The sequence below is a fragment of the Tachypleus tridentatus genome, chromosome 10 (genome assembly GCF_004210375.1).
Source record: "Tachypleus tridentatus isolate NWPU-2018 chromosome 10, ASM421037v1, whole genome shotgun sequence".
In the NCBI taxonomy this organism is placed as follows: Eukaryota; Metazoa; Arthropoda; class Merostomata; order Xiphosura; family Limulidae; genus Tachypleus; species Tachypleus tridentatus.
Window position 1 is genome coordinate 120,506,375 of NC_134834.1, and position 27,537 is coordinate 120,533,911.

At 34.5% G+C, this 27,537-nt stretch overlaps 1 protein-coding gene and 1 pseudogene across 2 annotated transcripts in view; one reads left to right on the forward strand and one right to left on the reverse strand.

The window, feature by feature from the left end:
• The window catches only part of LOC143228467 (arginine--tRNA ligase, cytoplasmic-like), a 58,742-nt gene extending 54,561 nt beyond the window's left edge, over positions 1-4,181 (forward strand). Inside the window, exon 7 of the mRNA XM_076459723.1 lies at positions 3,565-4,181. Coding sequence (XP_076315838.1) covers positions 3,565-4,181 — 617 coding nt within the window. The remainder of the gene's footprint in view (positions 1-3,564) is intronic.
• LOC143230200 (glucosamine-6-phosphate deaminase 1-like) lies at positions 1,366-16,050 on the reverse strand (annotated as a pseudogene). The gene is made up of 6 exons (XR_013016287.1): positions 15,919-16,050; positions 14,343-14,501; positions 13,519-13,620; positions 12,182-12,364; positions 6,570-6,755; positions 1,366-4,845 (listed from the first exon to the last, which is right to left on the reverse strand). The product of XR_013016287.1 is annotated as a glucosamine-6-phosphate deaminase 1-like (transcript).
• Positions 16,051-27,537: the final 11,487 nt, after the last annotated feature.

Genomic DNA, 27,537 nt, shown 5'->3' on the forward strand with positions numbered 1-27,537 from the left:
AAATAAAGTACATCAGTAAAGATTACCATGTATATAGAGTTACTTAACCAAGCACTAAAATAAAGAACATCAGTAAAGATTACTTTGTATATAGAGTTACTTAACCAAGCACTAAAATAAAGTACATCAGTAAAGATTACCATGTATATAGAGTTACTTAACCAAGCACTAAAATAAAGTACATCAGTAAAGATTACCATGTATATTGTGTTACTTAACCAAGCACTAAAATAAAGTACATCAGTAAAGATTACCATGTATATAGAGTTACTTAACCAAGCACTAAAATAAAGTACATCAGTAAAGATTACCATGTATATAGAGTTACCTAACCAAGCACTAAAATAAAGTACATCAGTAAAGATTACCATGTATATAGAGTTACTTAACCAAGCACTAAAATAAAGTACATCAGTAAAGATTACCATGGATATAGAGTTACTTAACCAAGCACTAAAATAAAGTACATCAGTAAAGATTACCATGTATATAGAGTTACTTAACCAAGCACTAAAATAAAGTACATCAGTAAAGATTACCATGGATATAGAGTTACTTAACCAAGCACTAAAATAAAGTACATCAGTAAAGATTACCATGTATATAGAGTTACTTAACCAAGCACTAAAATAAAGAACATCAGTAAAGATTACCATGTATATAGAGTTATTTAACCAAGCACTAAAATAAAGTACATCAGTAAAGATTACCTTGTATATAGAGTTACTTAACCAAGCACTAAAATAAAGTACATCAGTAAAAATTACCATGTATATAGAGTTACTTAACCAAGCACTAAAATAAAGTACATCAGTAAAAATTACCATGTATATAGAGTTACTTAACCAAGCACTAAAATAAAGAACCCTCTAGTTTGAACACTTTTATAAGGTGCACCTTTCTTCTTCAGGGGCAAATCCAACAGATTAGTTGTGGAATTGTATGAGTAAGTTTATTTGTGTGTTAGGGGTAATACCATTAGAATGGAGTTTCCATTCAAAAGTTGTTTGTGAATTTCAACCTACAATTTGGGTAACTTTGAACAAAGCCTCTAGAAATGTTATAAAAACTATAAACTATAAAGTTTTTATTGTAACTGGACTTGCCATTATTTTTACTAAATAATCCAAAAGAAGCAACACAAAGGTAAAATTCTTAACATAATTTCTTTTTTTTGTTACCCAACTGTTTATTTTATTTAATAATACCAAACAAATGGAGAGTAATGTAGTTATATATGCACCTTTCTAAATGTAGTGAAGTTTAAACCATACCAGTCCTTACGTAGAAATGAAACCAGTGTTTTATAATGCGACACTTAAAACTGTTGAATTTAATTTTGATCATAGTAATAAAACAAATATAAAAGTAAGATTTTTATTTTTTAAATTAAAAACAATTAAACAAAAATCCCCATGTTTATTCTAAACAGTATAGAAGCAAACTGACATCAGTAATGGATTCATAATGGGGTAATTACTACTTGACTTAGTTATTAAGAGAAGTGGTAAACAGAAGGATACAAAAAACACTGAATACCACAGATATACTGCACAACAGTTGAGTTTAAGTGTAAAAAATTAAAATAATTTTAGATCTAAAAAGTCACTCGTATTAATCTCTGTATTTAAATAGGTGTTTAATCTGGAGACTAGGTCTGTATATTAATCTGGAGACTAGGTCTGAGATTAAGTTGAAGTTTTTATTAGAGAAGAGATTAAGTAACCTTACACATTCATGGTTCACATATAAACATATTATATGACAGTAAGGTCACATAAATTAGCAAGAGAAAACTCCACTTATATACTACAGTCTGTAAATATTTAAGAGTGTCTAACAGAAATAGCCTTCTACTACTTAAACCTACTCATTCATCGATTTGTTCATATTCTGAAACCACAGATCACAATATATCTCATTCACTGATTTCTCTATCATTACCACACGATCTTCAGACATTAAGGAAAGCTTACTCACAGATAAGGCTGCCTGACTCTTAAAGACCCATATTTAATATGTTTATATCTAAAATTGTTATAACTTTTCACACTTAACCTTAACCATTGTACAATATATATAATTATTTTCTTTTTGTTTTATCCTTCCATATGCCACTTCTCATGACAACTAAGTAAACTAATGACCGTAATATTACTTAATATTCATCCTCACAACACAATTTTTATATCTTGCTGACAGAATGAGTGTATTCTCCAACATTCATACCTCGTAAATAAAATATTTTGTGTCTTATCAACTGTCTTCATCTTTTGTTATCAGATTGATTAGCTTTGTAATGAGATTATAACATTAAATATTACTTATATTAAATCCATAATGATGTAAACCTGTACAAAATATACAACTTTTCTTTTCAAACACAAACATTATTTTAATAAATTATATTCAAAAGCAATCCTCATTTAAAATTTTCTAAGGAAGTCTAGCAGCAAGATGATACAACATTGACAAGTTTATAAAAATTAATATTACACATTCAGTTTATAATAGTTGAGTGATTTGTATGATATTTTGTTATATAAATATATCTCACAACAACTTTCATTCCATATCACACTTGGTTTTAATTTTCTTCTTTGTGCTTGTAATAAACTTCTAGTGTGAAAGACAAAAAAATATTACACTGAAAAGTTTCATATCAAATATAAATATAGTTTTTGTTATACATAAAATAAAATTATAAAGAAATTACTAAAGTGTTTAAAAACATTTAAAAAGAAATCAAAAGTTAATGTATATTTAAAATTAACACAGTATTGGAAATAATCATGAAATGGTTAATTAAAAAGGTACAATAGGCACTTAAAACAGGAATGTCACCTCTGTAGTATATGAAAATTAACTGCACCAGAATACAGTCAAGTGTTGATAGCTGACACTGTCATTGGCTGTCATCAAACCAATCAAAAGTGCTGCAGCAGAATACAGTCAAGTGTTTACAGTTTACACTGTGATTGGTTGTCATCAAACCAATCTGAAGTATTGCACCAGAATACAATCAAGTGTTTATAGTTTACACTGTGATTTGTTGTCATTAAACCAATCACAAGTGTTGCATCAGAATACAGTCAAGTGTTTATAATTTATGCTATGAGTGGTTATCATAAAACCAATAAAGAAATGTCACAACATTATGAAGCTTATTCCTGTACAGGCAGATGTAATGTACTATAACAATATTATGACTGTGATTCAGTTATGGCTCACAGTACTGAAACACCATGGCAATTGTGTATAAATTAGAGTTTTGGTGGTCAAGTAAACTTCAAGCTGCAATAGGAGATGCACATAAGATTTTGAAGAGTACACATCAAACTAGAACTGTTAATGATAGAAGACGTTAAATATCTTAGGATATGTTCTTTATAAAAGACACGACAGTCCATGCATTAAATACATTTGTAAATGCTGTCTCAAAACCAGTAGAAATATATACTAGCACAAAGTGTTTTCAAAACATGTAATTGCTCAAAAACTAAAAGGTTAAAGTAGACATTGGACCACAGTGTAATTAGCAATACCAGATTTATCCTCTTACAGATGAATATAAGTTTGAATTATTCAGTATCAGTCAACGAAAGAGAAGACGATATAATAATGTAGGTATAGTGAAGAGCAGTGGACAATTAGTAGAAGTTGGTGATGTATTTAAACCTGATGTCACCATGACTACTTATAGAAGACGATATAATAATGTAGGTATAGTGAAGAGCAGTGGACAATTAGTAGAAGTTGGTGATGTATTTAAACCTGATGTCACCATGACTACTTATAGAAGACGATATAATAATGTAGGTATAGTGAAGAGCAGTGGACAATTAGTAGAAGTTGGTGATGTATTTAAACCTGATGTCACCATGACTACTTATAGAAGACGATATAATAATGTAGGTATAGTGAAGAGCAGTGGACAATTAGTAGAAGTTGGTGATGTATTTAAACCTGATGTCACCATGACTACTTATAGAAGACGATATAATAATGTAGGTATAGTGAAGAGCAGTGGACAATTAGTAGAAGTTGGTGATGTATTTAAACCTGATGTCACCATGACTACTTATAGAAGACGATATAATAATGTAGGTATAGTGAAGAGCAGTGGACAATTAGTAGAAGTTGGTGATGTATTTAAACCTGATGTCACCATGACTACTTGAAAATACAAGAACTTTCTGACCCAGTACAACACTTTTCTGGAACATAATTCATCAGGTAGGGAATCATCTTTGGACAAGACAAAGATTCCCAGCATGCAGTAAATGTGATGAAACATCTTCGTGATACAATAGCTGATTGATCACTTATAACCATGGCTTGGCCTAGCATAGGTTTCCAATATGAACATTCTTGAGGATGTATGGTTTCATATAAAAAACCTAACAAGGTCAAAGGATGATCAAGCGACTTGGCTGAATCATGGAGAGTAAGTAATACAGGACATCTGAAATAACATTTCACTAGTATACATTGATAAAATAACAACATCAACTATTTATACTCACTGTTTGTGATTCATGTACATCTACTGCTTGCGTGTTTTCATAATTATTTCCATTACTGTATATCTTTGCACAACTGTATTTACTGTTTCTCTTCTTCAGTGTGGTCATCTTCCTGGATGAGTTTGTTGTGAATCTCCATCAGACCTTTAAAATACTTGACTGTCTTCACACGTAGTTCAAGGGTGGAATCTTCATCACAAACAAATATTGTCTGAGGATGAAGTTGAAAAGCAGAAATTGTCCACATGTGACTGACTCCCTCTTCAACGGCCTTGTAAAGTGCATACGATTTGTGTGCCCCACTGATTATGACCAGTAACTAAAATATTCAAGATTATCGTGACTTGACGTCAACATACCAATCCATTTAATATCCACAAAGGAACAAAATTCATGTCAAACACTTTGATATAAAGTTAAGATTTATGTTACAAAAATACTTAAATTGAAGTTTTAAAAACTGAATTCAGATTAATATACTACATGTATACTTTACTGTCTGTTTGCAGAATTTCATGAAAACATACAAAAAAACTATCTGTGCTGGTTGCTCATAATTCAGAAGTGATAAACTAGACAGAAGGTAGCTAGTCATTACCACATAATACCAACTCTTAGGCTACTCTTGTAAGACTGAGTAGTGGAGTTTGAACATCATTATAATAACACATCTTTGGATCCAAAATAGGAGTGAGAATTTTGTTATTGGTTGTAACAGTTCATGATTCACAACCTCTCACAGTAATCACTAGGACCACGCTGAGCCCGTGAACACTTTAAACTAAACAACTTACTTTGATAACCATCTAAATTACATAATAATAATAAGTACAGTTCATAATAATAATAATTACATTTAAACTTTTTATTCACAGATTTACTCCTATCCATATAAAACGATAATCTAGTGATGCAGAGATGCCAACCATTACGATTTTGGTGTATACATTACAACTATACGTTCATACAGACAAATATTACAACTTGTTACAACTCCCAAATTATTATATATTATATAGGCCTATACAATAAAGTGATAAATTGTTCCCCCAGGAGTTGAAATGGGTGAAAAGAAAAGTTCTAGTGAGATACAAATAAATTTTGATAATAAATAAAAGTCATAGTCCAAATGGCTACTTGTGATAATCATGTTTGTGCTTGAAATAATAAAAAAATATTTGTATCTCCGACGTCTACCAATAGTTTGAGTACGGTGCTTCTCCATACTGGGAACGTGGGGGAATCCACAGTTACGTCATCAGTGCTTGTCAGTCAATCAGCGCTCGCGTAAATGGGTCTAAGCGGCATAGAAACACCAATGCGATCGTTCAAAAGATAGAAAAAAAAGAGGCCTCGTTCACCAGATTGTTTTGTTTCTGCCAAATCTAAAAGGACTAAAACTGTGAATCAAAAATTTAGGAAAGAGTATAGTGCAAAATATCCGGTCATTGCATCAAAAATCAGTGACAGTTATGCGTTTTGTACAGTTTATCACATCGATTTTTCGGCATCTCACCAACAAAAGGCTGAGGCGAAGACAAAAACGATGCAGATAACGACATTTATGAGTAAGAATTCAAAATATGAAACCATAAATGCAGAAGGGATGTTCACGCAATTCATCATTTGAATTTTTAAATTTATTTATTAAATACACAAAACACGGTCATAAATGAACAATCTATAGCAGTAATAAATAATAATAGTTATAATATTTTTCACAAAAATGCAACACCAAAATTAAAACATGTTTAATCTGTTAGCAGATAAAAACAAGAAGGAAACTGTCTGTTAATTAAGAAGCTTCTGAATTATGTAACGAAATGGGATTTTGCACAAACATATAAATATGAAAACTATGAGATTGACTAGTAAAATACTAGTTTGATAAAATTTTCTATGGTGGAAAACATTAGAGTAACATCATAAGAGTTCGAAACAAGAGTCCCAAATTACTGTGAAACAATCAAAGCATTTTCAAAACAAACCTATGTGAACCAACATCAAATCAACAGTAAAATAAGATCTAGCATATACACAAACCTCTCGAGCATCCATGACTGTTCCTACACCTACAGTCAGAGCTTGCCGAGGTACTTTCGAGAGGTCATCATCAAAAAAAACGTGCGTTTGCCAGAACAGTGTCCATAGCAAGAGTTTTGACTCTTGTGCGAGATGATAAGCTTGACCCTGGCTCATTAAAAGCTATGTGTCCATCAGGACCAATTCCTAACAAATAAATAAAAATAATAACCGCTTGACCCTGGCTCATTAAAAGCTATGTGTCCATCAGGACCAATTCCTAACAAATAAATAAAAAATAATAACCGCTTGACCCTGGCTCATTAAAAGCTATGTGTCCATCAGGACCAATTCTAACAAATAAATAGAAAATAATAACCGCTTGACCCTGGCTCATTAAAAGCTATGTGTCCATCAGGACCAATTCTAACAAATAAATAAAAAATAATAACCGCTTGACCCTGGCTCATTAAAAGCTATGTGTCCATCAGGACCAATTCCTAACAAATAAATAGAAAATAATAACCGCTTGACCCTGGCTCATTAAAAGCTATGTGTCCATCAGGACCAATTCCTAACAAATAAATAGAAAATAATAACCGCTTGACCCTGGCTCATTAAAAGCTATGTGTCCATCAGGACCAATTCCTAACAAATAAATAGAAAATAATAACCGCTTGACCCTGGCTCATTAAAAGCTATGTGTCCATCAGGACAAATTCCTAACAAATAAATAAAAAATAATAACCGCTTGACCCTGGCTCATTAAAAGCTATGTGTCCATCAGGACCAATTCCTAACAAATAAATAGAAAATAATAACCGCTTGACCCTGGCTCATTAAAAGCTATGTGTCCATCAGGACCAATTCCTAACAAATAAATAGAAAATAATAACCGCTTGACCCTGGCTCATTAAAAGCTATGTGTCCATCAGGACCAATTCTAACAAATAAATAGAAAATAATAACCGCTTGACCCTGGTTCATTAAAAGCTATGTGTCCATCAGGACCAATTCCTAACAAATAAATAGAAAATAATAACCGCTTGATCCTGGCTCATTAAAAGCTATGTGCCCATCAGGACCAATTCCTAACAAATAAATAAAAAATAATAACCGCTTGACCCTGGCTCATTAAAAGCTATGTGTCCATCAGGATCAATTCCTAACAAATAAATAGAAAATAATAACCGCTTGACCCTGGCTCATTAAAAGCTATGTGTCCATCAGGACCAATTCCTAACAAATAAATAAAAAATAATAACCGCTTGACCCTGGCTCATTAAAAGCTATGTGTCCATCAGGACCAATTCCTAACAAATAAATAGAAAATAATAACCGCTTGACCCTGGCTCATTAAAAGCTATGTGCCCATCAGGACCAATTCCTAACAAATAAATAGAAAATAATAACCGCTTGACCCTGGCTCATTAAAAGCTATGTGTCCATCAGGACCAATTCCTAACAAATAAATAAAAAATAATAACCGCTTGACCCTGGCTCATTAAAAGCTATGTGTCCATCAGGACCAATTCCTAACAAATAAATAGAAAATAATAACCGCTTGACCCTGGCTCATTAAAAGCTATGTGCCCATCAGGACCAATTCCTAACAAATAAATAGAAAATAATAACCGCTTGACCCTGGCTCATTAAAAGCTATGTGCCCATCAGGACCAATTCCTAACAAATAAATAAAAAATAATAACCGCTTGACCCTGGCTCATTAAAAGCTATGTGCCCATCAGGACCAATTCCTAACAAATAAATAAAAAATAATAACCGCTTGACCCTGGCTCATTAAAAGCTATGTGCCCATCAGGACCAATTCCTAACAAATAAATAGAAAATAATAACCGCTTGACCCTGGCTCATTAAAAGCTATGTGCCCATCAGGACCAATTCCTAACAAATAAATAAAAAATAATAACTGCTTGACCCTGGCTCATTAAAAGCTATGTGCCCATCAGGACCAATTCCTAACAAATAAATAAAAAATAATAACCGCTTGACCCTGGCTCATTAAAAGCTATGTGTCCATCAGGACCAATTCCTAACAAATAAATAAAAATAATAACCGCTTGACCCTGGCTCATTAAAGCTATGTGCCCATCAGGACCAATTCCTAACAAATAAATAGAAAATAATAACCGCTTGACCCTGGCTCATTAAAAGCTATGTGCCCATCAGAACCAATTCCTAACAAATAAATAAAAATAATAACCGCTTGACCCTGGCTCATTAAAAGCTATGTGTCCATCAGGACCAATTCCTAACAAATAAATAAAAAATAATAACCGCTTGACCCTGGCTCATTAAAAGCTATGTGCCCATCAGGACCAATTCCTAACAAATAAATAAAAAATAATAACCGCTTGACCCTGGCTCATTAAAAGCTATGTGTCCATCAGGACCAATTCCTAACAAATAAATAAAAATAATAACCGCTTGACCCTGGCTCATTAAAAGCTATGTGCCCATCAGGACCAATTCCTAACAAATAAATAAAAATAATAACCGCTTGACCCTGGCTCATTAAAAGCTATGTGCCCATCAGGACCAATTCCTAACAAATAAATAGAAAATAATAACCGCTTGACCCTGGCTCATTAAAAGCTATGTGCCCATCAGGACCAATTCCTAACAAATAAATAAAAATAATAACCGCTTGACCCTGGCTCATTAAAAGCTATGTGCCCATCAGGACCAATTCCTAACTAATAAATAAAAAATAATAACCGCTTGACCCTGGCTCATTAAAAGCTATGTGCCCATCAGGACCAATTCCTAACAAATAAATAGAAAATAATAACCGCTTGACCCTGGCTCATTAAAAGCTATGTGCCCATCAGGACCAATTCCTAACAAATAAATAAAAATAATAACTGCTTGACCCTGGCTCATTAAAAGCTATGTGCCCATCAGGACCAATTCTAACAAATAAATAAAAATAATAACCGCTTGACCCTGGCTCATTAAAAGCTATGTGTCCATCAGGACCAATTCCTAACAAATAAATAAAAATAATAACCGCTTGACCCTGGCTCATTAAAAGCTATGTGCCCATCAGGACCAATTCCTAACAAATAAATAGAAAATAATAACCGCTTGACCCTGGCTCATTAAAAGCTATGTGCCCATCAGAACCAATTCCTAACAAATAAATAAAAAATAATAACCGCTTGACCCTGGCTCATTAAAAGCTATGTGCCCATCAGGACCAATTCCTAACAAATAAATAGAAAATAATAACCGCTTGACCCTAACTCATTAAAAGCTATGTGCCCATCAGGACCAATTCCTAACAAATAAATAGAAAATAATAACCGCTTGACCCTGGCTCATTAAAAGCTATGTGCCCATCAGAACCAATTCCTAACAAATAAATAAAAATAATAACCGCTTGACCCTGGCTCATTAAAAGCTATGTGCCCATCAGGACCAATTCCTAACAAATAAATAGAAAATAATAACCGCTTGACCCTAACTCATTAAAAGCTATGTGCCCATCAGGACCAATTCCTAACAAATAAATAAAAAATAATAACCGCTTGACCCTGGCTCATTAAAAGCTATGTGCCCATCAGGACCAATTCCTAACAAATAAATAAAAAATAATAACCGCTTGACCCTGGCTCATTAAAAGCTATGTGCCCATCAGGACCAATTCCTAACAAATAAATAGAAAATAATAACCGCTTGACCCTGGCTCATTAAAAGCTATGTGCCCATCAGGACCAATTCCTAACAAATAAATAAAAAATAATAACCGCTTGACCCTGGCTCATTAAAAGCTATGTGCCCATCAGGACCAATTCCTAACAAATAAATAGAAAATAATAACCGCTTGACCCTGGCTCATTAAAAGCTATGTGCCCATCAGGACCAATTCCTAACATATAAATAAAAAATAATAACTTATGTACACCCTGGCTCATTAAAAGCTATGTGCCCATCAGGACCAATTCCTAACAAATAAATAGAAAATAATAACTGCTTGACCCTGGCTCATTAAAAGCTATGTGCCCATCAGGACCAATTCCTAACAAATAAATAGAAAATAATAACCGCTTGACCCTGGCTCATTAAAAGCTATGTGCCCATCAGGACCAATTCCTAACAAATAAATAGAAAATAATAACTTATGTATATTTGATTAGCATTACAAGTAAATAAAGAACCATCTGAGTTCCACATATTTTAATACACTCTACAAAACTTAAAGTGAATCAATAATAATTTCAAGTCTAATTCTTACATCATAATTTACTCCTTAAGAAAATTTCAGGTATGTAGAAACATTCCACTTCACTTACAATAATAAACAACTTAAGATTAAACTTCATCACATTATGTAAAAAGTTTATTAATTTTAATAAAATCTTCAAACTAAAAAGGTGAAACAGTGGTTTCATTTTCTGTCAAATATTTCAATGCCAAAGTAAAAGCATTCTCTCACCAGTATTAATGAGAATAATACAGATATCAAAATTAACCTTAGACTACAGGATCTTAACATTTAGATCAAATTCTTTATTTCCTTTCGGGTGTTACTTGACATTTGTGTTCTTTATGCAGTTGATTCATTTCGGCTGTACAACACTCATGAACAACGTTAAGTGATGTTATACAAATGTGTGAACCACACACAGGTATATATTGTCATACACTTGTATCTCCATTACACTTTGTCATATACACTGTTATTGAAGGGAAGGCACTTAGTCAACAGCAACTAATGGGTGCTTAGTAAAGTGATTTTTGTTGGAAGGACATAATACAAGTTTCGACAAAATAGTGGTTTGAATTCTTCAGGTGTGGAAACACCATAAAATGCTTCCTTACTTAACTAACTAATGGATACATTTTGTATACATGTAATTTACCAAATTATCTTCAATACATTTCTATACATGAGAATACTGAACACTTACTACCACATCACTGTGATGGTATTTACTGAACTAATACTGAACACTTACTACCACATCACTGTGATGGTATCTACTGAACTAATACTGAACACTTACTACCACATCACTGTGATGGTATCTACTGAACTAATACTGAACACTTACTACCACATCACTGTGATGGTATCTACTGAACTAATACTGAACACTTACTACCACATCACTGTGATGGTATCTACTGAACTAATACTGAACACCACATCACTGTGATGGTATCTACTGAACTAATACTGAACACCACATCACTGTAATGGTATCTACTGAACTAATACTGAACACTTACTACCACATCACTGTAATGGTATCTACTGAACTAATACTGAACACTTACTACCACATCACTGTAATGGTATCTACTGAACTAATACTGAACACTTACTACCACATCACTGTGATGGTATCTACTGAACTAATACTGAACACTTACTACCACATCACTGTGATGGTATCTACTGAACTAATACTGAACACTTACTACCACATCACTGTGATGGTATCTACTGAACTAATACTGAACACTTACTACCACATCACTGTGATGGTATCTACTGAACTAATACTGAACACTTACTACCACATCACTGTGATGGTATCTACTGAACTAATACTGAACACTTACTACCACATCACTGTAATGGTATCTACTGAACTAAGTTTTACCTCCAACAAAAAGTTCTATTCCTCCTGCCTCTGATATTTTTTTCTCAAACTCTTCACATTCCTTCTGCAAGTTAGGGGCATTTCCATCCAGAATGTGAGTATTTTCCTGCTGAATATCCATATGCTTAAAGAGGCTGTTCCACATGAAAGAGTGGTAGCTTTGAGGATGGTCCCTTGGTAGTCCTGAAATTAACACATCATATCTATAGAATGTAATATCAACTTTTTAATATTAGTTTATTAAAATGATAAAAAATAAGTATTTAACACATTATAAAAGATGAGGGCATTTCTGGGTTATTTATAATTCTAATATACAAAATTGTTTGTCTGTCTAGAACAATTGTACTTCATCCATGTGAATCTGTATTGACTTAAGAGTGGTGGGATAGGTTCATAGATTTGAACACGACAACTACTATGGAATATTGCAAAATTTTTGACTAACCGAGTCTAATTCTTGATGATGAGAAACTCACTTGAAATAAAAATATATCTCACAATGGCTGATATGGGTATTAACACTTTTATTACTAAGGAGAGAACAACGTTTTGACCTTCCAAGGTTAACCTGAAGATGACCTAGAAAGGCTGAAACGTTGTTCTCTACTTATCAATAAAGTGTTAATACTCATGCCAGCAGTTGTGAGATATATTTTTAATTGAATTTAAGAAAGAAACACACAAGGTAATACACTAAATGAAAAATATGTACTAATAAAAAAAGTGTGCTTATTTTTATGTACAGAAACGTTACTTCTACTGGATGTGGTAACTTCAACACATCAGGCCAAATACACTAACTTTTACCCAAAGAAACTGGCATTACCACAAAACAAGTCATTGTCATTCAAGAAAAGGAAAGGCTGTAGCCTAAGCCCTAGGGATATAACCAGAAACACTGTTGAAGGGCATTACCTCTCAAATATTTTGCAAAATGTACAGTTTTAGACCCAAACTTACTATGGGCAAAACAGGAATTATCTTCTAGAGAATAACAAAGGAACAAGGTATTTGGAATGAGGTGAACTCAGAAGCTTTACTGGCCATGTGTTATTTGGAACATGAACACATACATAATAAATAATATTATAATTCAAGAAGATATGGTATGTTCATATACCATATAATCATTGAACTCAAACTCAAAATGTGGATTGCACTTTGGGTTCCTTATATTTTGTATATAATTTAGTGACATCTAGAAACATTAAACATGTGCAGCTTTCATACAAATACGTAGTTTCCATTAAACTGACCAATATTTACACAAAGCTTGAACTTACAACATGATATACCTTGTTTAACCTACATGTCCATAGATACACAGGCCTTACCAACATATTCGTCCATATTGAATGTCTTCACATATTGGAATGACAGAGTTCCATCTCTGTAGAATTCTATCAACTTATTATAGGTTCCTAAGGGAGTACTTCCTAGAAACAAACAAATATTTGTTGTTGTGAAGCTAAATGTTTCTAAAACAGCACTCTCCTGAAAAAATTGTTCTAATAATGTAGCACATTTTGATGAAACATAACTCATGTCACATAATTCCTTAAAACTGCAAGATTTGTTATCTTAGGCAACTTTTAACTGCAGACATATTTCTAAATGTTAACTTCTTGTATCTCTACACGAACCTGTCTTTATTGCTACACTTCTTGTATCTCTACAAGAACCTGTCTTTATTGCTACACTTCTTGCATCTCTACAAGAACCTGTCTTTATTGCTACACTTCTTGCATCTCTACAAGAACCTGTCTTTATTGTTACACTTTTTAGATCTCTACAAGAACCTGGCTTTATTGCTACACTTCTTGCATCTCTACAAGAACCTGTCTTTCTTGCTACACTTCTTGGATCTCTACAAGAACCTGTCTTAATTGCTACACTTCTTGGATCTCTACAAGAACCTTTCTTTGTTGCTACACTTCTTGGATCTCTACAAGAACCTGTTTTTACTGATTAATTTCTTGTAACTTTACATGAATCTTTCATTATTGCTATATTTCTTACACCTATACGTACATTTGTCTTGTATGCTAAATTTCTTGCAGACGTATTTCTAATTAAGTTGCTTCTCACCACATCAATATTTTTATAATATGTTATGTAACGAATGAGTCCATATAAAGATAATGAATACAGACAATACCTGTTGGCAAGCCAAGAGTGAAGTAGCGATCTGGTCCTGGATTGAACTGATGGATTCGCTTCCTTATATACTTGGCAGTCCAAGTGCTAACATCATCGTTAGAGTCAAGAATCACCAACCTCATTGTTATTTTCTACACTTGTCTTGTTTTAAAAAGCACTAAGATAAAAGCAGATGAATCAGAGTGTATACAAGAAGTTTACTAAAACATTCATGAGAACCACAAACACTGTTATTATATTGATTCTGGTTAAATCAGAGAAATATTATTTAAATGTCAAATTATATATACATATATATAATTCTAGTAATATGATTTTTTCACCTATAAAGACCAGTATCTTGACTTAACTTTAGCTTGCATTTAAAAATTCTCAATACATAATTATGCTTCCATAATAACTTTAACGTATTAAATCCATGTCTTTAGATAAAGGTTACATGTCAGATTTATGTTTAGTAAACAAATTACATAAATGCACTTAAGCCTGTCAGTAGATCACTTGAAGTACTTGTCACAGACCCTGATATACTTAAATAAATATGTAAAAACTAAAACACTTAATTCAGCAACTGTAAAAAAACAACAAATCTACAATATCACATTGTACTTAACTACTCATGATTTTATTCATTATATCAGAAATTAAGTGAAATAAAAATGAGATAAATCACAAAACATGGAACTTCGTAATTCATCTGTGGGAAGATAAAACCTCTAGGATATTAATTAAGTGTGACTGATTAGAAAAGGCAAAATGTGAGTTTTTGAAGTAGGTTACTACTGACATCTTGCGTATAGACAGACAACAGACCATAATAAGTGTGTCTATGTTGGCTCTTAATAGGAATGTTACAGCTGTGGCTCCTTTCAAGAGATATAAAACATGAGGAGAATATTATCTCATAATGTATGAGATCAACTTTATGATTCAACTCCAACTATAGCTGACATAAAATATGCCTCTTAAGAAAGGTAGCAAACAGTGCATTACTTTTGTGTTTGTTGCTTTTTAAGTGCAAAGTTATACAAAGATTTATCTGTGCTGTGTCCATCACTGGTATTGTAACTGGGTCTAGCCAAGTTTCTAGATATAACCTTTGAAAACCATCTCACATGGACTGAACATTTCATGTACACAAATCCATCAACAAATATACTGTAGACTTAAGGTTACTTTCTGGAAGAAACAAAGGATGCAAATCTCAAACAGTAATAAAAATCTGTCTAATCTATATACATCCCCTAATTGAGTATGGGTGCCAAATCACCTCCAACAAGTCCAATAAAGTAGAATACAAGCTACAAATGTGACAGAGCAGAGTTGTTAAACTAACTTTAAGACTTCTTAAATTTACTCCAATGAGATACTTACACAAATCAGACAATATACAAACAATGAACAACAGACTAGCATCCTTATAGTTCCAATACGATAATGAAGCACATAATAAAAAACACCTAATTTTCACCCTTCACATCATGAGAAAACATCTTGCAAAACAACGTCCTCCTACAATGAATATTTGACCATGAAATACACTCAACACCACCACTAAGTTCTATATACATTACGTTTGTTTCATTTTAAGCTTTGGGCACAGGGCAGTAGGTCATTTGGCGCCCGTTCCGTGAAAGTGGATATTTGTCGCAGGAGCGTAGTCAGAAATGGCCATTGTGTTTTGTTTTTTTTTAGTTTGAGTGCTTAATGCAAGCGCCGCAGGCGCAAAGTCATGCTAGGGGGGTGCGAGGGCATGCTCCCCCGGTAAATTTGTTAATAAAAACATAAAAGAAGAGCCTGAATTATGCATTCTGAGACCACCTTTGTGGCTAGTTTCAGAATGGCACACTGAAATGTCTTATTTTTTTTAATCATGAATAAATATATAGGCCTTTATATATAATATATAACTTAAAGTTATCAGGCCCAGCAAAGTAGGCCTACAGTCCTGTCATCAACATATAAAATTTAGAGTCACTCAAAAGAGTACAAAATATATGTATAGTGTCTATAATCTGTATTCAAATATCATGGACAGTGTATGTTCAGATTCCATGGATTTCAAGAATTAACTTCACAAATAAAGAGTGGGTGGCACCGTGGCAGGCTAGCACTAACCTAGTACCAATGACGCCATCTATAGTGAATCATTCACTATACATGGCGCCAATGGTACTGTGAATGTGACGTTGACAAAAAGAATGTGACATTGACAAACAGAAGTTGCGATAAACAATCATTCAGTATGTCAAGCCTCTAAAAGCAAAAGACACTGAATGGGTTCTTTAAACCCATTCATGAGGTTGAACCTGATCAATCTGCTGCATCAAATCAGGTTGAATCAGAATTGTCAACTGAATTGTCAGAGTCATCACAGTGACCTTCTACCAGTGCTGCCACTACCACCTCAGGTCCAGTCTGGGACATTAGAAATTACATTTCTGATGATGTCAGCATTGGTAAACAGATAAGTCAACTCCTCATTATATTAATTTTGTATTAAAAATCGTGCAAACACTCTGATGAGTTTTAGCCTGAATATTTATTGCTGATAGCGATTGTAGGCCAACAGCTACAGGATGTTAGGCCTGCTCTGTGAAGTACAGCTCTAAGCCTTTCTCTTCGAGGTTATTGTATTCTCATAACAAACTTTCCTATGTGCAAAATAACTTAATTAGAACTATGTCTTTCTGTCTTTTTTAGATAAACGCTGAAACCAAAAAATGCCTCCTTGAGAATGCCTGGAAGCCAAGGAGTGATTATGTTTTCCCCCAGTGCGGTCCAAAAAAGCTACGTTTTCAGCAACGTTGGCTTTCACAGTGGAGATGGCTACTCTACAGTCAACATGCAAAGGGTGCTTTTTGCAAGTACTGCTGTCTTTTTGCTCCTGATGGCGCTGGTATTGGAAGCCAGAAATTGGGAGAACTAGTGAAATTTCCATACACAAACTGGAAGAAGGCTGTTGAAGACTTCAAGGCATATGAATTGAAACAGTACCACCAAGACAGCAAAGAAAAATCTAACAATTTTCTACAGGTCAATATCAGGTTGGCAAGACAGAGATTCTGCCACGCAAGCCAATCAATTGTTGTGTTCTATAACACAGCCAGAATTCATCATCACTCTACTTATCATTGCTAAATTGTTTTCCTTTAGTTTACCTCTATGCAACTTACTGCAGGAACAGAACATTGATTTAGTTGCTGCGATGTATCATGCAGAAATAGTGGAAGATTTAATCCGTTTACTCAGAAAGAATACTGTAAATGAATTTAACAACATTTTCTGTGAGGCTCAAACTCTGTGTAGTGAGCTTCAAATTGACATTATAATGCCAAGGCAGGCTAAAAGACAGATGTACCGTGCTAACCCACAAACCACTAGCTCTGAGGAGTACTTTTGTATTGTTGTATTTGTACCATTTGTTGATCACTTTCTTTCACAAATATGTGACCGTCTGTCCAGTCACAAAACTCTCCTTACAAACTTCATGTGTCTACTACCATCAGAATCTACCACAGAATGGTCAGAACCTACAGCACAACAACGTGACCAAATTAAAGAGTTGGTCAATATATACAAGGCTGACATTGACAGCACTTCACTAGCTGCAGTAGGTGAACTTAGGGTTTGGTACAAATCACTTGCGAACAACAAACCAAAAACTGTCATAGATGCATGTGCATTGTGCAATGCACCAATGTTCCCAGTCATTTCTAAACTGTTGAAAGTATTTGCCACGCTGCCTGTGTCAACGAGCTCAGTGGAGCGTTCGTTTTCAACCCTCAGAAGACTTAAAACGTATTTGAGAAATACCACCACTGAAGATCGATTGAAATGGCCTCATTATACATTCACCGTGATATTAAAGTTGAACCAAACTGTGTTGTAGATGTCCTGGCAAGAACGAACAGGCGTTTGAGCCTTTCATAGATATTCGACTGTATTTCTCTAGTTCTGACAAAACTTACTGTATTAAAAGAGTATTCAATCAGAAATTTGCATTTTACCATTTGTTGTGTGTGAAATTATATACCATGCAATCACGGATCTTTATGAAACTTCACAGGTGGCAACTAAACTTGTCTAAAAAGTTTGGGTACATGGGGGTTAACCCCATACCCCCCTTGGCTACGCCCCTGATTTGTCTGGAGGATCTCCCGTTTCCTGGCACTTTTGAATTCTACAATCCCAGCCATGGCATTGGATTTATAGATCCCAGCTATTAGGTGACCCTCTACACTGACCGTCTTCTTGACATATGTCATGTGTCGCCTTGCTTCTTAACTTTAACGTAGCCATCACCGGCCTTATTCTATTCTCTACCTCACGTCTATCCATCTGACATTCGCTAAGTCTCTCTGTCATTAAATACCTTCTATCTCAAAAATATCTCTCAATCCCACAACTTAACCAAAATCCTTCCTTTACGCGAACGATGCGAAGGGAGATAACATCCCTGAACATCCAGTTTACAAAAGTAAATGATCTTTCCTTTAAAAACTAAATACCTGTCAAGATTCCTTGTTCTTTTTGGGTTTTTTTCTTATCATGGTTCGGTTCGGTCATGTGCACGATCTGGGAGAGTCAGGTGCTATGGTTCGGTTCGGTCATGTGCACGATCTGGGAGAGTCAGGTGCTATGGTTCGGTTCGGTCATGTGCACGATCTGGGAGAGTCAGGTGCTATGGTTCGGTTCGGTCATGTGCACGATCTGGGAGAGTCAGGTGCTATGGTTCGGTTCGGTCATGTGCACGATCTGGGAGAGTCAGGTGCTATGGTTCGGTTCGGTCATGTGCACGATCTGGGAGAGTCAGGTGCTATGGTTCGGTTCGGTCATGTGCGCGATCTGGGAGAGTCAGGTGCTATAGTTCGGTTCGGTCATGTGCGCGATCTGGGAGAGTCAGGTGCTATGGTTCGGTTCGGTCATGTGCACGATCTGGGAGAGTCAGGTGCTATGGTTCGGTTCGGTCATGTGCGCGATCTGGGAGAGTCAGGTGCTATGGTTCGGTTCGGTCATGTGCGCGATCTGGGAGAGTCAGGTGCTATGGTTCGGTTCGGTCATGTGCACGATCTGGGAGAGTCAGGTGCTATGGTTCGGTTCGGTCATGTGCACGATCTGGGAGAGTCAGGTGCTATGGTTCGGTTCGGTCATGTGCGCGATCTGGGAGAGTCAGGTGCTATTTAGACTTCTTTTTCCCTCCTTTATGGTTCGTATATTTATTGTGAAATTATTTTCACGAGTTCAGCAGATCAAAATTTAATTACTTATTCTGGTCTTATGTTCCTCTTCAGGGTTATCTTCACGAATATACTTATTCTAAGTATTTAGTGCTATTTTACTACTTTTCTTCATTTGGTCGTGTAAATAGTTTGACAATACAGTTCCATTGTAAAGCTTCACTCTTTCACTTGACAAAGTTTTCAAACGTGTATTTCGCATAACTTATCTTTTAACTTTAAGTGCAGTTTTCATATCGAAAGTCTAAGCGATAACTTATTTTCTTCTGTAGATGGACTTTTTCTTAAGAGTAAATATCGACTGCAGGAAAGTACTCAGGGCCATCCTCATCAAGTATAATATGACAATTATTAAAACTTGTTTTTTTGGCGTTATAAATATTCAGATTTACCATTGAGTTACTGGAGGATACATTACTTTTAATACACTACAAAAGGTAGGACAGATAATAACTTGATCTGTATCAATCAGTTTCTACATACACATTACTTTTAACTAATTAATCAAATCATCAATTTCTTACTCTTAAATTTCCACGAAAAGATAACTATAATTATAAATATACCTTCATGAAATAATAAAATACAAGTCTACATGTTAATTCCGTTACGTCTCCTGACTTTCCAATTTAATACTCATTACTATCAGAGTAATTCTCAATGCATTTGCTTGTCGAGTTATAATAACATCAAGGAGCAGCTATACGCATAATTAACCAATAATTAGGTAGCAACTAACGAACTTATAAAACTAGCACCATCTTCCAAAGTATCATATAAAAGTCACTTAACGTATTAATGAAAATATAAATTTAATCTTACTTACTATATATTTGTTCGGAAAGTTGGTTTAATGGTACTATTAACTAGGCTATTATAACTATTAACTAGGCTGTTATAACTGACGTTGTTCTACATTATTCATCCAATGGTCAAAGTTGTACAACTCGTTTGTAAGTTCACTGAACTTGATATATTTATTTTTTCAGGTTGTTACGTTTAACCTTGAGAAGTTCGAAAAATTTACAATGATATGTCAATAATATATACATACGTGTTTATTTACACAAACATTAACCCTCCTTATATTCTTGGGTGACGTAATAGTGAAAATTCAGTATTTCAAAAATAACGATATATTTTATTAAACAAATGCATTTTTGTTATTTACAAACTGGTCCAGGATCACGTGGCTGGAGGGTACACGTAAACAAGGTTGACCTATTAAGCGGCTGCTTTTACAGAAATGTATATTTATTTTATTTTTTCAAAGTTAAAACAAATGAGGTATTAATTAACCAAAAATTAAAGGCAGTTTATGCACGATAAGGAACTAAAACCTTGTTTAAAAATACAATTAAATATAGTAAGAAATATAAAGCATGCAAAAAGTAAATGATTTGTTATTCTAATAGTAATATTTATGTATTTTTCAACTTTAAAGGCGTGGTGGAAAACATCTTTCATATAAAACAGTAAAACGTATCGGAAACGGCACAGAGCGGAAACCTGTACAAGCTGTAAATATCAACATTTTGCAGTATTATCTTAATATTTCTCTTATAAAAGGCCCTCTATAGGGCGAAACCTGAGTAATACGGACGGAAAACTACTCTTCACCTACCTCATCTATCAACAAATAGGATTAGAACCTGAATAAGGTGGATAAAATGTTTTTGATTAAATATTAATTAATTCCTTATTTAATTAATAATTTCTTTAAATTTTAATAAATTCTTGTTTAATTAATAATTTCTTTAAATTTTAATAAATTCTTGTTCAATTAATAATTTCTTTAAATTTTAATAAATTCTTGTTTAATTAATAAAATTTCGGATATTTTGTTACAGTAAGTATCGGTTAAATATATTCTATTCTTTTTTCTGCCGTCATTATTTTTGCAGTTAAATTAGATTCATGATTTGTAGACTTATCTTCTAAATGCAAAATTCCACACTTTTAATTATTCCGACCAAAAAAATAAATTACTATCTTCCCTATTTTTAAAATTTAGGAAAAATTTACCATGGGTAATAAATAAAAGTGAAAATCCACGCTGTTTCAAAAATTTAAGGAAAATCAATTTTCTGTAGAATGAAAAGCGAATAATAAAGCGTGGATTACAAATACTATATTCGGGGAGTTTTTGAACAAATTAAACAAAAGAATGAAACAATAAAATAGGTTTTGTTTGTTTGTTTTTTAGTTTCGCACAAAGCTACTCGAGAGTTATCTGTGCTAGCCGTCCCTACTTTAGCAGTGTAAGACTAGAGAGAAGGCAGCTAGTCATCATCACCCACCGCCAACTCTTGGGCTACTCTTGGACACATGCCTTAGGAACGAGAGCATAAACGGGTATGGGATTATAGGGGTGTTAGACGTTAGGTTATTATTTAGTATGGATGTAACGATGTTTCTTTATATTGGTTTAATTGACTTCTTTCATTTTGCATTTGTTTATATTTGTTTCCCTATTTAATATCCAAATGTTTTCTATGGTTATGTTGTGTTTATTTGATTTCCATTGTTAAAAAATGTGTGGTGTTTTGTTTGTTTTTGAATTTCGCACAAAGCTACTCGAGAGCTATCTGTGCTAGCCGTCCCTAATTTAGCAGTGTAAGACTAGAGGAAAGGCAGCTAGTCATCACCACCCACCGCCAACTCTTGGGCTACTCTTTTTACCAACGAATAGTGGGATTGACTGTCACATTATAACGCCCCACGGCTGAAAGGGCGAGCATGTTTGGCGCGACGGGGATGCGAGCCCGCGACCCTCAGATTACGAATCCCACGCCTTAACACGCTAGACCATGCCGGACCCTCAATAAAATAGGAATATTCTACTTTTCCTAAATAATGCAACTTGTCATCCAAAAGTTTAACTTTCAAATGTTCGTTTAGTCTTTCTACCTCCATGTACAACATTAGTTCTACAGCCACTAGATAATGGAATTATACAGTGTATATAATTGAAATACAGAAAATTGATGCTTCAACATATTATTGCAAACATGGACGACTGTTAGAGAGCATCTGAAATGACCATGGAAATGGACGTGTTAGATGCAATTACATTTTTAAGTCATTCAATCAAATTCGTAAAAGATGAATGCGTAATATAATGCTTTCGAAACTGTGGATTTATTCTTCATAATGGTGGAGATTGTGGAGAAGTTGTTTGTTATTACGATTCTAGTGAAATCCAAACTCTGATTGAGAAGATTGATGCAGATGATTCTGTGAACGCGAAAAGTTTCGTGAACGTTGACAAGAATGTTTTAATAGAAACTGATTTTAAATCTGTAATAGAATAACAACATGGTAACAGTGTGAGAAATTCAGAAGATGAGCAAAATGGAAAAGATAGTGAGGAAATAGAAATTCCTACTTCATCGCCAGTGTTAAGTTATATTAACTCTATCAAATTGCGTGCAAAAATGAAGGGGGAAAAGGAACTTCATGAAAAGGCTGTAGAATTGGCTTTCTCTTTTAACCACATGAGAAAGCCTATTAAAAAACGAAACTGTTGAAATTGGACACTTTTTTAAATAAATGTGATTAAGGATTTGTGTACTTGTGTATATTTTGAATGTATGTTTTGTTCTTATTCTAAAAAATATAACATAAACAGTATAATAACTTTATTAACAAACGTCTTACTTCCCTTGAGTCAAGCAAGTATAACGTTCCGCTCAAAAATTATATATAATTAAGGAAATTCATGTTCACTAGGTCTATGTCAGAAAACCTGCTTAAGTCGGAAATTTTACCCAGTTCCGTGCGATTCCTCCTAAGACACGTTTTACTGTAATATCAATTATTTGTTTGTGTTTTGAATTTCGCGCAAAGCTACACGAGGGATATCTGTGCTAGCCGTCCCTAATTTAGCAGCGTAAGACTAGAGGGAAGGCAGCTAGTCAACATCACCCATCGCCAACTCTTGGGTTACTCTTTTACCAACGAATAGTAGGATTGACTGTAACATTATATCGCCTCCATAATGAAAGTTCGAGCATGTTTGGTGTGACGAGGATTCGAACCCGTGACCCTTAGATTACGAGTCGAGCACCTTAACCACGTGGCCAAATAATATGAACGAAGAGCCAAGTGTAGTAGCTTTTAATTAATAAATGGAAAATATTAAAACACACCATAAAAATATAAAATAAAGTAAGATGTCACAAGCATAAATACAATTTTATTTGTCAAAAGACAATAGTATTAGGCTTATGCAAATAAATTTCTTATCTATATATGCAAAAACGGCTCGTTTGGGTTGAGAAAATATTTTACATAGAAGAGCAAACAACGTTTCGACCTTCTTCGGTCATCGTGAACCTGACGCTCTGTTTTACAATTGTTTTTGATGTAGTGTCAATTTTAAGTATTGATATGCAGGAGAAGAGCGAGTTATTTATACTTTTTTAAAGCTTTTAATTTGATTATTATCTTATAGTTGGAGACAAATGGGTCGACCTGAAAAAAAAAGTGTGTAGATTTTAGAAACACGTTCTATACACATTTAGTTACAAATCAAAAATTGTGTTGTTTTTCCTAGTTCCCTTTTAGGAACTTGTGAGGTACTCAAGTAAGTCACTGCGTCTAGCTTTTCCTAAGTAACGAGCAGAATTTTTAGAGTAAACTGAAGCACATTTGGTTCTCCTAGAAGAGTGGTTCCTTGAATTAATGATTCAATAGCTGGTAATCACATCCTGATCTTTATTATTCACCGGTCAGTTGAGCTAACAAGAGTCAGTCATTGTCTTACATATACTCAGGGGCGTAGATTTTTTACACCCGATGGGAGGGATGATTTTTGCAACCATTTATGTAAACTGTTCAATTTGTAAATTGGTAATCTCTGATTACGTGAACCTGAAAGATGTAAACATGTAGTCAGAGAGTAATCTTGTTGCCACGATACTTCAAGGTTTCCATGTAGGTTTGTATAAGTGAGGTGTTGTTTTCAAAATGTTAACAGAATAAGGACAAATGTGTCACAAATTAACTGCCACATGAATTTATTCCTGCACACTGCACAGTATAAAAGATGGCCATTGTACCTGACAAGGTTACTAATAACTTTTATTGCATGAATTACGTTTTCAAATATTAATAAAATTGGTAATAACCCTTAATAAGTTTATATCTACTAAAAAAACTGTTCATGTTATTTGATAAAAATAATAAAAATGTCTTTTCGAACTTTTGAAAATTACACATCAATACAATGTAGCACATAATTATTCATACTTTTCATTGAAGTAAGATTGATTTAGTCCTCTAGTCTACATGTTCCCAAACGTAGACCTCCTTTGTGATGATCTGTTTATGAATTCTCTCATAAGCTTTTCTATATTTATCTTGTCGACCTCATTTTTGTGAGTGTGAGAAACTGCCACATGGTTGAGGCGGTACTGAGACATAGTTGACCTTAACCACGTCTTCAACCGTCTTAATGCAGAAAAGCTGCGTTCACATTCGCAGCTGAATACTGGACATACAAGCAAAATTTTCATGAGAAGAAACACTTCACTAAACATCTGCTGGCTTGTTTCATGCATCGTAAGCATCCTTCGCACCTTTCAGAGACACTGCTTTTGTTGTTCCTTTGAACAGGGTAAACTGAAACTCGAGTCGTCGTGCAGAAATATCTGGATAGAAGTTTATAACCGAGTTGTCAATCTTGCCAAATGTAATCATGTTCTCAAGTGCCAGATATTGCCTCAAGTCATTGTTGTCTGCATTGAATCTAGTGGTCAGATGTTCTACGACTGTGTTCACAAATTCAAAATACTGGCTTCTGTAGTAATCTCTACCTGTTGCAGAATGGTGTACTGAGCCATCACCTGTGATCCTTCTGGGGGGTCTGCGAACGCGTGGTAGTTCAATAGGCACCAGATCTAGGGAAGTTACCTTTTTCTCAGCCTTCATCAAATATCTTGTTGTAATTTTCCTCTGTTTGCAATACCCGCAATTGTTCAACTGTCATTGCAGATGCTTCAATCATGCCAGATACTGTCGCTGATTTTGCTTAGAATGCACGGTTTTGTTCCTTTAATACAGCTAATGGAAGCTGAGCCATTAACAATCCTAAAACTGTCTTTCCTTTGTCAAATCTGTCCAGCAGACCTCGTGCTTTCACTGCTGCATCTGATTTTTCATTTGCTAATTCAGACAAAAAATCAACAATGTCACTGTAGTGATCATTAGCACATGTAATTGCAGATAGGTGGCACAACCAGCGGGCGGATGTATTTAACTGGATCATTGTGGCTGTCTGACAATACAATATTTTCAAAGATTGCCTTGTATTTGCCTGACCTCTGAAGTAAGACACCAATTTCATGTACTCACTGGATAGAATCTCGAACACATTCACAAGCTTCAACTGCATGTTGCGTTATTAAATTAGCCTTGTGTGCTCCACAGTGAAAAAGCAAAGCTAACGGTTGCTTCTCTTTTATTTTTGCCTGGGATCCACTGTACGCATCACTCATGTTAGCGGCTCCATCATAAGTTTGTGTTCTTAATCCTGACAGTGGTAAATTGAGTCTAGTCAGTACATCAAGTATAGTCGAGGATATTGTTTCACTAGTTGTATTGGAAACACTGTACAAACCAAGAAATGTCTCATGGACGTCAAGGTTCTCATCTACGTATCGTACACGTATTGCTTCCTGTTAGGCACCTGTAACATCTTGAGCGCCATCAACCATTAATGCAAAGATTTTACTTTGCTGCACTTCGTGTGCTGTGTTCCTCAGTTTTTGATAGCTGAACATCTCCATTATTTCATTCTGAGCCTGGGGTGATGTGAATGTGGTTTTCTTTGACAAGTAGGCCGGATCTTTATAATTCTGCCTTTTGTGTGTTTTTAATGTTGTTGTAATTTGTTTTGCAGAATATGCATGTTTCTGATTATATTTCCTTTGATTACCGTAGTGAGCTCTTTTAAAGTTGCGTGTTTTTGTCAGTATTCATTTTGGTTTCTTCATTATTTTCCATTTTGACTAAGCTTGTGTCTTTCACATTACCTTTAGCATTTGCTTCTCTAAGGAAGTAAACAGCTACGAAAGTTTTGATTGAAAAATGTTGCGGTCATTCCATGAAGCTGGAAGAAAAAACAAACAAAAGATTTCTCCTTTTTCACCTTATATTAATTCAAAACTTTCACTGAGTTTACATCATCTTTTGAAATGTTCAAACTTCTTTTCTTTCACCGTAGCCTAACCCACTGTTTAGTTATCAAACCAGCATCGGGCCCGGCATGGCCAAGCGTGCGACTCGTAATCTTGCTGAATTTGATACCATCTTTTCCAAACTGAGTAACATTGGCTCGTACTGGTTGAGCATTGACTAGTGGATCACAGCAGTTTCAAAGTAGTGTAGAATCTACTTTCAGAGTTTGTCATTGACAAGAACATTACCTCGAGTTTCTTTGACCATCCAAGTAAGCATCGGAATTCGTGAAAACACTGTAATTAATCTTGAATCGAAGGACAGGCTGTACAAATTGTATGAGTAATTAGAGTTACACAATGAAGACCACAATTAACATAAAAATTAGTGACTGCTCTTTTATTAAAAAAAAAACTTGTGCATGAGAGTATTGGCCCAACAAATTTTCAGCTTCGTCGTATGTTTGCCCAAGAAGACCAAAATGATTATATTGGGATGCAATAAAACATCAGTGGCAACCTTGAATATTCGTTCCCCATGATGTTGAAGACGTTTCATGGAGACCTGTCAACTTTTCATATGTTTGCTTGTTTGTTTGTTTTTGAATTTCGCACAAAGCTACTCGAGGGCTATCTGTGCTAGCCGTCCCTAATTTAGCAGTGTAAGACTAGAGGGAAGGCAGCTAGTCATCACCACCCACCGCCAACTCTTGGGCTACTCTTTTACCAACGAATAGTGGGATTGGCCGTCACATTATAATGCCCCCACGGC